Source organism: Psammomys obesus, unplaced genomic scaffold, assembly GCF_907164565.1.
Source record: "Psammomys obesus unplaced genomic scaffold, mPsaObe1.curated_primary_1811, whole genome shotgun sequence".
In the NCBI taxonomy this organism is placed as follows: Eukaryota; Metazoa; Chordata; class Mammalia; order Rodentia; family Muridae; genus Psammomys; species Psammomys obesus.
This window is the reverse complement of record NW_026590486.1, coordinates 1033786-1045787: the sequence shown is the minus strand read 5'-3', so window position 1 is coordinate 1045787 and position 12002 is coordinate 1033786. Positions and strand designations below refer to the sequence as shown.

The 12002-nt window shown below is 38.7% G+C and overlaps 1 protein-coding gene across 1 annotated transcript in view; it reads left to right on the top strand.

Moving 5' to 3' along the window:
• Positions 1–11223, top strand: part of Nipa1 (NIPA magnesium transporter 1) — a 49671-nt gene extending 38448 nt beyond the window's left edge. Inside the window, exons 4-5 of the mRNA XM_055607497.1 lie at positions 383–543; positions 5110–11223. Of these exons, the coding sequence (XP_055463472.1) occupies positions 383–543; positions 5110–5621 (673 nt within the window). The 3' untranslated portion in view covers positions 5622–11223. The remainder of the gene's footprint in view (positions 1–382; positions 544–5109) is intronic.
• The last annotated feature ends 779 nt before the right edge of the window (positions 11224–12002 follow it).

Here is a 12002-nt window from a genome sequence, read left to right as displayed (position 1 = left end):
AAAACTGTCTCTTTTATTCATATTTTATACATTTAAGATAACTGAGATAAGATGTTATAAACTACATATTAGCTATGCATGAAAATGATACAAAAACCCAATTGTATTGAAATAAAACTTTAATAAATTTCTATTGGGAAAGCTAATTTTTCTATTTGCAAAAACTAAATGATGCTGGTTGTACATGTTGCTCAGTGTTAAAGTATGTGCAGGGCCCTGGATTTTATTCCCGGTGCCAAAATACAAACAAAAACATTTTTAAAAACCTCAATGAAAATAAAATACACCTATAAAGAAAGTATGGGTCTTGTAGATAAAGTATCTTTAACTGGTAAAATCAGTTTTGATTTAAACTGTCATGATTTCTTTTATTTAATTGAAGGTCCATTTTAGCTTCTTATCTTCTGAAGGAAAAACTCAACATCTTGGGCAAGTTGGGGTGTCTGCTAAGCTGTGCAGGTTCTGTCGTGCTGATTATCCATTCCCCAAAGTCTGAGAGTGTGACAACTCAGGCTGAGTTGGAGGAGAAGCTGACCAATCCAGGTAACTCCTTTTTAGCAGGATTGCCAAATGTGTTTCCCAAGGAAGCCAGACATCTCAACAGTACCACTCCATCCTGGCACTTTCTGTCAGGACAGATGTACAGTGTCTACTCTGATTTTCATCACAGGTCTTGATTAGCTGTCCATTTTATGTGTGTACATCAGCTGGCTGTGAGTAAAAACCTAACCCAGTTTTCAGAGGTACTTTATGTTTGGCTTGATTACCTAGAGAATTCATAATGAAGTTAGGTAAGACTTTATTTCCCTTTGGTAACTTAGGCCTATTGTCTTAGTTACTTTTCTGTTGCTGCAACTAAACACCATGACCAAGGCAACTTATAAAATAAAGCATTTACTTAGGCTTATGGTTTCAGAGGGTTAAGAGTCCTTGATGGTAGAGCAAAGGAATGTTGGCTGGGACAGCAGAGAGCTCACATCTCGATCCACTTGTAGGAGGCGGAGAAACAGCACTGGGAATGGCATGAGTCTTTTGAAACCTCAAAGCTTTCCCCAGTGATACATCTCCTCCAACAAGGCCACACGTCTTAATCCTTCCCAAACAGTTCTACCTACTGATGATCAGGTATTGAAACATACAAACCTGTAGGGGTCATTCTCATTAAAACTACCACATCTGTAAACATTTCACATTTTAATATTTACTTATTCTTAACAAATCCAAAGTATTTTCTGAGTATGAGGATAAAGACAAAGGTATTAAAAACTAGACAACTCTATGAAGTAGGAAGAATGCCCTGAAGGGTTCACATGATTTCCAGAGGAACATATCTATAGGTTACATTTGGCCTATGCAGGCTAAATAAACATTGTACCTCTGAGCCATATTTTCAGTCCCCCTAATTTTGATTAGTGTGAATGATTCTGATATGTTCATATCTTAACTTATTTATACATTTGTAATTTATGTATATATAATTATACTTTTATTTTTGCTTTGTACATGCCTACGTACACATGAGTACTGGTACCCTTGGAGCCCAGAGGTGTCACACCTGCCTTGACTTGCCGCTACCTTCAGTTATGAGCTGCTCTGTTTGAGTACTGAGACTTCTTTTTCTTAGTCAGGGTCACAATATGTAGCTTGGCTGCTTGCTATGTATCCCAGGTTAGGCCCAAACTTGTAGCAGTCCTCCTCCCTCAGCCTCTTAACTGATCAGATTACAGGCGTATGACACCAGGTCCAGCTTTGTTTTGTTGATTTTAAGATGTTTTTAAATATATTTATTTATTGAGAATTGCATACATCTATACACAGTGTAATTCGATGGGCTGGAAAGATGGCTCAGAGGTTAAGAGCACTTGCTGCTTTACCAGAAGAGTGAGTTTTAATTCCCAAAATCCACATGGTAGTTTACAATCATCTGTAACTCTAGTTGCGGAATCTGATGCCCTCTTCTGAACTCTTTAGGCACCAGCCATGCAAATAATACAAAAGCATACATGCAGGTAAAATACTCAAACACATAAAAAAAAAAAAATCTAAATAAATAAATAAATAAATAAAACCCAAAAGAAAGCAGTGCATTTTGATAAAATCTGCCCTCATTCTTTTTCCTACAGCTCCTCCCATAACCCCACTTTAGCCTCTCAACTATGTGTACTCATTTTTTAACCCACAGAATCCACTCAGGGCTGCTAGTATATGTGTGGACAGCTCTCTCTCTCTCTCTCTCTCTCTCTCTCTCTCTCTCTCTGTCTCTCTCTTGGTACAACACCACAATTACCTGTTGCCCCAGAAGGCATTTAAACCAGCACTTAAATATATTTCCAAACCCCCTAATATTCAAAGATGGAAAGTCGAAGAAAATGTTCTGTGAGGGTATTTAGAGAGAGAATAGTGAGACAGGGGTTTGTATCTCAGTGTTAAAATAGCAAGGCCCCGGATGAGATACACTGCACCACAGAAAGAAAAGGAGGTGCTCAGAGTGTGCTCAGACGTGCACATGCTCGGTGCTGGCAGCATCACTCCAGGAAGCACGAGCTTATCCTCAGGGGAGAAAACATAAATCTTTTTTAATGTATGAAGGACAGATTTAGAGACAAAATCTGAACGGATAGACAGAATATCCATGGCATAAGTTTCATGAGGTTAAGTTACTTGTGAGAAAAAGTATAAACTGGATCCTTTAAAGTGGACAGTGTTGAAAAACATGCTTGACACACAGATTGAAAAGTCATACATCTGAGGGCATCTGAGAAATGAGAAACTCTGGCTGAGGAGAGGAAAATAAAGAGGTTTTCTGGTTGTGAATTCTTCGTTCTCATACATAGCTACTGAGGCTGCTGGCCAAGTCCCCCGTGTGGCTGGTGTTCTTGTCCCTTCTTTATCTAACTAGGCTGGCTGCCTCTGCATTCCTCATTGCTGCCATTGATGAGACCCGATTTTGCTAACCTCCACTAGCCTTACTTTCAGCCTTTTTTATTCTAGAGACCTTTCTGAAATGTCATTTGATTTTGTCTCTTCCAGTGTCAAGGCTCTTTGCATCCACCTTTCCCACAAGAGCAAGCCTAGACAGATCCACATTTGCACTCTGCTGCTGACCCTCTGCCTACTTGGACTCAGTCTTCCTTTGATTTTATACCAATACTTCCAAACCTTACATGTACCAGTCTCTCTGTTCTCCATTTCCACTTTTGCTGTTTGTAGATGAGGCTCTCACACAGCTTTTAACTATTCTTCCTTTGACTCTTTTCCTGAGGCTGCCTCCAGTACAGGGCAAAATAGTTCTCCTTTCTCACTCCTGATGGCCTGAGCTCCCACTGCCTGCTTGCTTGTTTGCATGTCCACTCTTGTTGCTGACTGATTTGCGTATCTAGCTGCTTTCTAGATCTGTGAAATCAACCTTGCACATGGAATTTCAGAGCAATCAATATAATGCCTCACTGTATAAACAAGCCATAGCAGAGCTCTACCTTCTTATTTATATGCTCAAATACAACTATATGAAAAGGCATGATGAAGTTGGCAGACCACACAAAGTGTGTGAGTGCTGAAAAAAGATGTTGTAGACATAGATACAAACTGATACATGATGTCATGTTTGTGACTTACTCTGAGCATATGCCATCAGCATGCACACTTGCCATCAGTGGTATGACCCTCTGAAATGGAGGATAACTCTTGACATCCCAGTAAGAAAAAGAATAGTCATCCTTCAGCCTACATGGGAGTTGTATTTGTAAAAAATTTATGAAACATTCACAAGGACTTCTTTGTTATATAATTTATAGCTCTGATAATTTATAATTTAATAAACAGATTCTTCATCTAGAAGTCCACGGAGACATTCAGAACTTGTGAAAAATATAAGATAATTTATGGTCGTGTGCTCTTTGTTTCCTACCCATACCCATTGTATGGATCCCCTAAAGCAGTGGTTCTCACCTTCCTAGTGCTGCGACCCTTTAACACAGTTCCTCATAGTGTGGTCATCCCAAGCATAAAGTTATTTTTGTTGCTACTTGATTACTGTAATTCTGTTACTGTTATAAATCTTAATGTAAGCATCCATGTTGTCTGATGGTCTTAGGTCGTAGGACTTAGATTGAGAACCACTGAACTAGAAGTTGTGTTGGTCCTAGACACTGCCACATTTAAGATTATCCTTGCTTTTGCTTATGCCCTTAGTATCATCTGTCTGTGGTAGATATTCTATAAATATTTGTTGAAACTGATGTGGAAGTAAGAAAATCCATCTTGTGGCCATGTACAATGGTGGCATGTACCTACAGTCTCAGCTACTAAAAAGGCTGAGTTGGGAAGATCCTTTAAACTTAGGTGTTCCAGACCAGTCAGAATGACAAAACAGGCCCAGTCTGTAAGAGAAAATTAAGTCCATCATGTGACTAGCTTTGGGGTTTTTTTAAACCTTTAAAAAACGGTTTTTGTTGTTGTTTTTTAATGGTACTGATAGAGTAGATGAAATAAACATTAGTAGTTAAGACACTTTGGGGCAAGATTTCACATTTTTATTGGGAGCCATTGTGGGGGCTTCCCATCAATGGAGGTGGTCACAATTTTTTCAGCTATTCCAGGCTTGGCCCTAGCAGGAGCCCTAGCAGTGGCTTTTTTCATTAGAGTATGTTTCCATCCATTTGGAGGGGCAGTGGGTAGTTGTAGCCTGGTTAGATGGGGCTGTATCCAACCAGAAGCAGAATTATAATGGGGTCTTTAATGGTAAAGGACACAAGGCAAAGACTTATTGGCACAGGCATTCCAATGAAGACAACTCTTCTGGCCTACTGTTACCCTTGTGGCTGCAGTAGCTTGCAACTACACATTTTTGTTTTACCATGCTTGGGTTCAAACCCAGGGCCTTGAGTATGTTGGGCATGTACTCTACCACTGTACTACATTCCTAATTCCCATGACTGTACGATAGTCTGTGGAATGGGCTGTTGAGCAGCTGCCTGTTCTCCCTTAGGTTTCTCTCCCCTTAGGGGAGAAGGGGTGGTAGAAAGGGATCAGGCACTCATTCAGCTCTGCCTTCTGGGTAGTGTCTGGTGGGATGGCTTCCCTGGTCACTATGTGCTATCTGTCTTTCAGTGTTCGTGGGCTACCTATGCATTGTGCTGCTTATGCTGCTACTGTTGATCTTCTGGATTGCACCAGCCCACGGGCCCACCAACATCATGGTCTACATCAGCATTTGCTCCTTGCTGGGGAGTTTCACTGTGCCTTCCACCAAGGGCATTGGGCTGGCAGCCCAAGACATCTTGCACAACAATCCATCCAGTCAGAGAGCCCTCTGCCTGTGTCTGGTGCTCCTGGCTGTCCTGGGCTGCAGCATCATTGTCCAATTCAGGTACATCAACAAGGCCCTGGAGTGCTTCGACTCCTCTGTGTTTGGGGCCATCTACTACGTGGTGTTTACCACGCTAGTCCTACTGGCTTCAGCCATCCTCTTCCGGGAGTGGAGCAATGTGGGCCTGGTGGACTTCTTAGGCATGGCCTGTGGATTTACAACTGTCTCCGTGGGAATTGTCCTTATACAAGTGTTCAAAGAATTCAACTTCAACCTTGGGGAGATGAACAAATCCAATATGAAAACAGACTAAGATGCAACTAAGGAGTGGGGGCTTAAGGAACAGGCATTGAAGGGAATCTGTGGTTCTTACTAGATGTCAAGCAGAAGAGACTCTTGGTGAGAGCTGCCTGTGTACTAATAGTCTTGTGGATAATAGAGAGCCTGGCTTTGCACCAGGGTGGGGTCCAGACCTCTGCAGCACAAGGCTCCCAATGGTTGTCTTGGTGTCAACTCTCTCTGATGAGACAAATCCTGTTTTCATTTCCATTAACCTAGAAGCATTCATAACTACTTGTTTAAAACATTTTAACATGATTTAACCAGAAAATAAGGATGAGGTCTTTCTAGTTAGTCTTTGTAGGGGAGCAGATGTTCTTAAAGTACCTTGGAAAAGGAAGAAACTGTTGTGAAATCCTGCTCTGTACAGTAAACGTGACTGACTTTGTGCTTGTGTTAAGCATGTATAGCGTTCAGGTATTGTACAAATAAGAGGTATATGAACTGAGTTGTTTTTAGTCCTTTAGCAACCTGACTCTCCTACATGTACCCCCAAACAGTGGTAAGCAGAGAGAGGACAGTAATGACAGTAATTCAGAGTTCCTTCAGAGTTCCATTGACAGGGTGACCTTCCAATAGCTCAAATCAATTTCAGTGCCTTTATCATTTAAATTATTCACTTAATTTAACTATTACTGTGTATAAGTTCAATGTTCTAATCACAGATATGTAAAGCAGTTAGAAAAAAATACTGTATTAAGTAGAAGATAGTGAAAACTAAAGATACAGAAAAAAAAGGAAAAGTGACCCATTTGTAACCCATTTGTGTATTGTAGTCTGATTAAGAACAACAAAATAAGTATGAAGAGATAATTTATTTTCATTTAACCTGTGTTACTTAGATCGTTATGGAAAAACACCTGCTTTCTGTTTCAGGAGGCATTATGTCCATTAAGAAGAAATAAACTATTAAACTTGACACTGAGGTTGTTACATTAGATAGTGTCTCTTTAGTACATACTGCAGGAGTTTAGTTAAAAGCACCTTAATACAGGAATAGATCAAAGGACACAGCTTAGGACTGTTTCTACAAAGGCCAACTTTTGGAGGCAGTTTCTAGCACAGATTAAAACAATGTAGCCTTCTTGTTTGAAACGGTACAGCCTTCTAAAGTTTCTTACTGAGCCTCTTACTAAACCTCTGACTGCATGCAAGGCCCTGGGTTTGATACCCAGCATTGAAGAGAAACAACAAAACAGCCTTCTTAAGTGGAAAATAGCTGTTAATCATGCAGTATTTTGATCAGAAATGATTCTTCTATCCATAGTAACCTTCCCTGTGCTTTAAATTGGAGTAAGGTACAAGGTGATACAATATAGCATCATATTATGATATTGTACATTTCACATGTTTTGTTTTATCTAAATGGAATAGGCCAGGTTTAAAAAATGGGGTTCGATAAATAATTTGGGTGAATTTTAATAATACCCAATTAAACGTCTTACTAAGATAAAAAAATGTGCGTTTCCACATAGAAAGGGCATTTCTAAAGTAAAATGCCAGCAATAGCATTTTTAATCTTTAATCCCAGAACTTAAGAGTCAGAGGCAGGTGTGTCTCTGAGTTGAGGCCAGCCTGGTTTACAGAGTGAGCTCCAAGACAGCCAAGACTATACAGAGAAACCCTGTCTTAATCTCCCTGCCCCAGAAAAAAAGACACAAAGAATAGTTCACTGACCTGTAGAATAAAAAGGGTAAATAAAATACTAGTTTAACATAAAAGAATTTGGTTTTCTGGCTCATTTGTCAGGTTTAATAAATTGAAATAAATGAATGATAACTTTGGTGTGTGTCAGTCAGTGACTTGTTAAGAACAGCAACAAAATGATCTAAACCATGTTTTGCATAAAGTAGTAGTTAGTAAATATTGAAGTTCATTCTTCTTTGCATCAACTCTTGAAATTTTTTAACCACCGGTGTCTTTAGGAATATTAAGCTTAATTTATTAAACAGAATAATAAGTGAAAAGTGTTATGCAGCAGAATCAGTGTAACTTTAATATAAAGGTTTCTGAGGTAAAAATACAGTGAAGAAATTTATACTGTGGAAATTACCTTGTTCATTTTTGCTATTTTCCGTGAAGCTTAGTTTAAATGTACTGGTTGATGCATCTGAAGTTTTAATCCACAGTTACATCGTGAATATCCAAAGGTGTTAATATTTTGTGTGTAAAGCAAAATTTCATAGTATTAATAGTTCTCCTAAGGTACTGAAAAGGCCAGATCGCGCAGGCTTGCATCTGGTCAGCAGATTGCATCAGTAGGCTTCATGCTTTTGTTCTGTTTCTCAAGTGGATAGTAAGCTCCATGATAGTAACTATCATGAATAGGGTCTCATTCTCAAATTTACTGTAGTGCACATGTGTGCATACTTACTACTATTTTACAAATTCAGTTTTTCAGAATTCACTTGTAAATGCAATAGAAAATAAAAATTCCCAAATAAGAGCTTTGGGGGAAGTCTAGAATACAAATGAATCTCTTATTGGTCTCTCCAAAAGTGGGCGCATAAGAAACACTTTCATTATTATGTAGTTTTAGGTTTTTATGTCTGATAAAACTTAAGAAAACATGCCTACTAATGTTCTTTTTTTCAAGTCTTTAAAATCGTCAAAATAAAAAATTTTGGTACCAATTTAGAGAATTACTCTTGGAAGACATTTAGGCCACTTCTTTCTTCTTCTTCTTGGATAATGCCATTTCTCATAAAGGTCTTTACATTTAAGAAGGTTGTTTCCTGTTTTAAGTACTGATCAAGTATAGGATCAGTTAGGGACTCCTACTGGAACCCAGATCCAGGATACTACGGGGAACATTTTTCTGGTCTGCACGAAGGCTGTGTCTGTGGCGTTCTAGAGGAGGAAGGCATAACTGCCCACACTGGGACCTGTGGAGAGGAACTGTTTTCCCAGTGTCCTTGCTGATCGCTGACACTATCACTGTATTGTTTCTAATAAAATATCAGGAAGATACATTTTGTTCAACAAGAGTCTATTTCTCTTGTTCAGGCCATTTTGTTCTGCTTAATTTGCTTTCCAGTTTATCACAGAAATAATATATTAATCTTTTCCCTTCATCGAATTTCATGTTTTCTTATCTTTTTGTGGTAGTAGGAAATTGAACATGGGCATAATTCATGCCAGGCAAGAGTTTTACCTCTGAGCGACATCCCTAACCTGTTTATGTATACTTTTGATAGAACCGTGTGCTATCTTTGAGTCTGACAGCATAGCTCATGGTCAGTGCTATGCTGAACGTTTAGAAGCGGGTCCCTAGGCTTCTGTAAAGTACTCAGATGCAGTGATTTTTAGATGTAGAAAAACAGATGGTCTGTGGAAACAAACATTGATGAGCATAGACTACTGCCCTTCTGCATAATTTTTTTTCTCTTTATCTCCTAACAGGGTCTTAACATGTATCCTAGCCTGGCCTTGGACTCCCAGTTACATTCCCCAACCTCGCCAGTGCTAGGATTATAGGTATAGTCATGACACTGGGCCTCCTGCATATTAGAATTTTTGTTAGCGGTGATACTTTTATTCCAGGTTGATCTAGCAGAAACGCGCTCCTCTCTGATACCCACTGTGTCTTGGTCAGTATTCCTGACCTCATGACTGTATGAATTAGGTCTAAGGAAGTATTCTCAATGTGTCTGACATCAAGGAGCTTGTTCATCTGTTAAGAATGACAGCACAGAATCTTGGTGTTAAGCCTTCTCAGGGACCAAAACTGTATTATTAGCTCCTTAGCATAGACTTCTAAGGACATAGCCACATTTTTCTTATGTTTTACTTAATACTCATTGCTAGATTCTGTTAAGTTGAGTTGACAAAAGGCCACTTGGTACAGCAATCACACTACAAGCCAGTTTACCACATAGAAGGCCTAAATGTTTTTTATTTTTCATTTACACATGATAGTTATCACTGGTGAATTTTAAGGGTCTGTTATTTATCTCATAAGTGATTTTTCACATCTGGCAATATTCATATATGTATTATACAATCAAGAAGATTTAAGAGTTATAGGAATAGTAATGAGCATTTGGCCTAATATCACTACTCATTTTTGTCATACACATTTCTCATATGCTATTAAATGCAACAAAAGAATATTTTTAAAAGTGATAGCTGTTGCAGCAAAAGACATTTAAAAAATTGATATTATGTAGAAAAAAATGAACATGTAAATAAACATCTATTTCAAATGTACCCAAAGTAATTTAAAAATGTAGTCCTAGGCCCATGGAATCAGGAATTATTTATTTATCCATTTTTAAAAGATTGATTTTTATTTCATATTGTATGGGCATTTTCCTGCATGTATGTATGTGTACCACCTGCATGCAGTAACCACCAGGGCCTGAAGAGGACAGAAGATCCCTTGGAACTGGACCTACTGCGGCTTGTGCACCACCACGTGGGCCTGGGAACCCAATCCTGAGTCCTCTGCGCAAACAGCAAGTGGTTTGGAGCATTGAGCCATCGCATCTCTCTAGCCCCAAGGCACTTATTTTTTTATTTTCTGAATTTTCTCCTGATTCGTGAAAATATATATGAGGTTTTTTTTTTTTATGTGAGTTTTTTTTTAACCTTGCCGTGCCTCAGTTTTTCTACCTCGAAAGTTGTGGAAGGGTTCTCGAGATTGATTGATTCTAAACTGGGAGTACACTGCATGGCACCCTAAACACTGCAGTTAGGGGCACCATGCTCAGAACTGCTCTGGGAGAGGCATGATGAAACTCAGCTTGCAGACTTTGGAGTCTGATCAAGACTGTGCTATAGAGCATGTAGCCTTGAACACCAAACAAGCAAAGGGAACATTGGATATGAAGTTTGCATGGTTCCATAAGACTTTAACTTTTGTTTTAAAGGTTTACATATTTTGTTGTACAATGAGGAAATAAAACATTGAAACATTTAAACATTAAACATTTTTAAAAATTGAAAGAGCAAATTATGATAGCATGATGAGTTCCTTTTTATGTTCTATTTTGGGTTTTGTACTGCATATATAATCTATGTGACCCATCCATTCTGTTGCATTGAATTTGTCATGAGAAACACTGAACTTCCAGCTTCTAAGTACCTTAACCCTGATACTGAATTCTCTTACATCAGGTGAATGTCAGGAGCTCCCAAAACACTAATGCCAAAGAGTCACCTCAAAAAATTTAGAATATTTCTTTTATTTGCTACAATACCTTGCATTTCACTCCAACAGTGTTTTTGCACTTTACAGAAATTTAAAGGTATAGCTTTTCAGTTGTATTCCTGTTTTTGCTTTTTAAAAGGATAATTATTTCCTCATGATATGAATATAATGAAAGAAACAGATTAAAAAGAATGTCAAGTGTTGGTTGCATAAAAATTTTTTTCTCACATAAATGTAGTAGGGGAAAATGTTTCTAGTTTGTACACATACATATTTATCAGTGTCTAAAACTTGCTTATGTTTTGCTTCATAGACGTAGTCATAGCATGTTATAATTGCCATATGTAGATTAAAAAGGCTCTTAAGTTTTACAATAATATTTATTATTCTGTATGTTTTAAAATAAAGTAAAATTTCTAGCTGAGTTATGTGTTGACTTTTCCCATTGCTTGGAATTCTTATGTACATTCAGATTCAAAATCATACCAATGTGTCACATTTTTGTTGTCTTAGTTATGTGCAAGCTGGACATGGTGCTGTATGCCTTTAATCCCAGCGCTCAGTAAGCAGATAGGCAAGTATCTGAGTTCAAGGCCAACACGGTGTTCACAGTGAGTTCTAGGACAGAGAACTTATCTCCAAAAACAAACAAAAGATTTTGCGTATATGTGAGTAACCAACTATACTTAGGTCTGCTACACACATTCCTTGCCCAAGGAGACTAGAAAGTGGAATTGGATCTCCTGGAACTGCAGCTTCAAGCAGCTGTGAACTGTTGAATATTAGTGATGAGAATCACCCTTGGTTTTCTGCAAGAGTGGCAAGTTCTCTTAATTACTGAGCTATCACTCCACAATGCAAAAAGTATTTATTGTATACCCAGACAATATGACTGCTCCAAGGTATGGTTAAGTGGAAGGTTTTTTATTGTAGTTTTGAGGGAGAAAGCCAGAGGCATCTGGAAAAGTCCAGAGCAGAGAGAGAAAGTAGTAGACCGAACCTAAACCATGGGTTGGGGAGTGAGAGATAAAGAAGGAGGAGGAGAAGACCCAGAGAGAGGGGTGTCCAGCTGAAATAGCAGGGTTATAGGGAGAAATGAGTAGCTGGGGAGCGGGAAGCTCCTAAACTGGAGGAATTTTAAGGTAGGGGAGGAGGTGAGAAGAGCTGGGTACCTGTGATACTGAAGGAGCCTGGAAGCCAGCA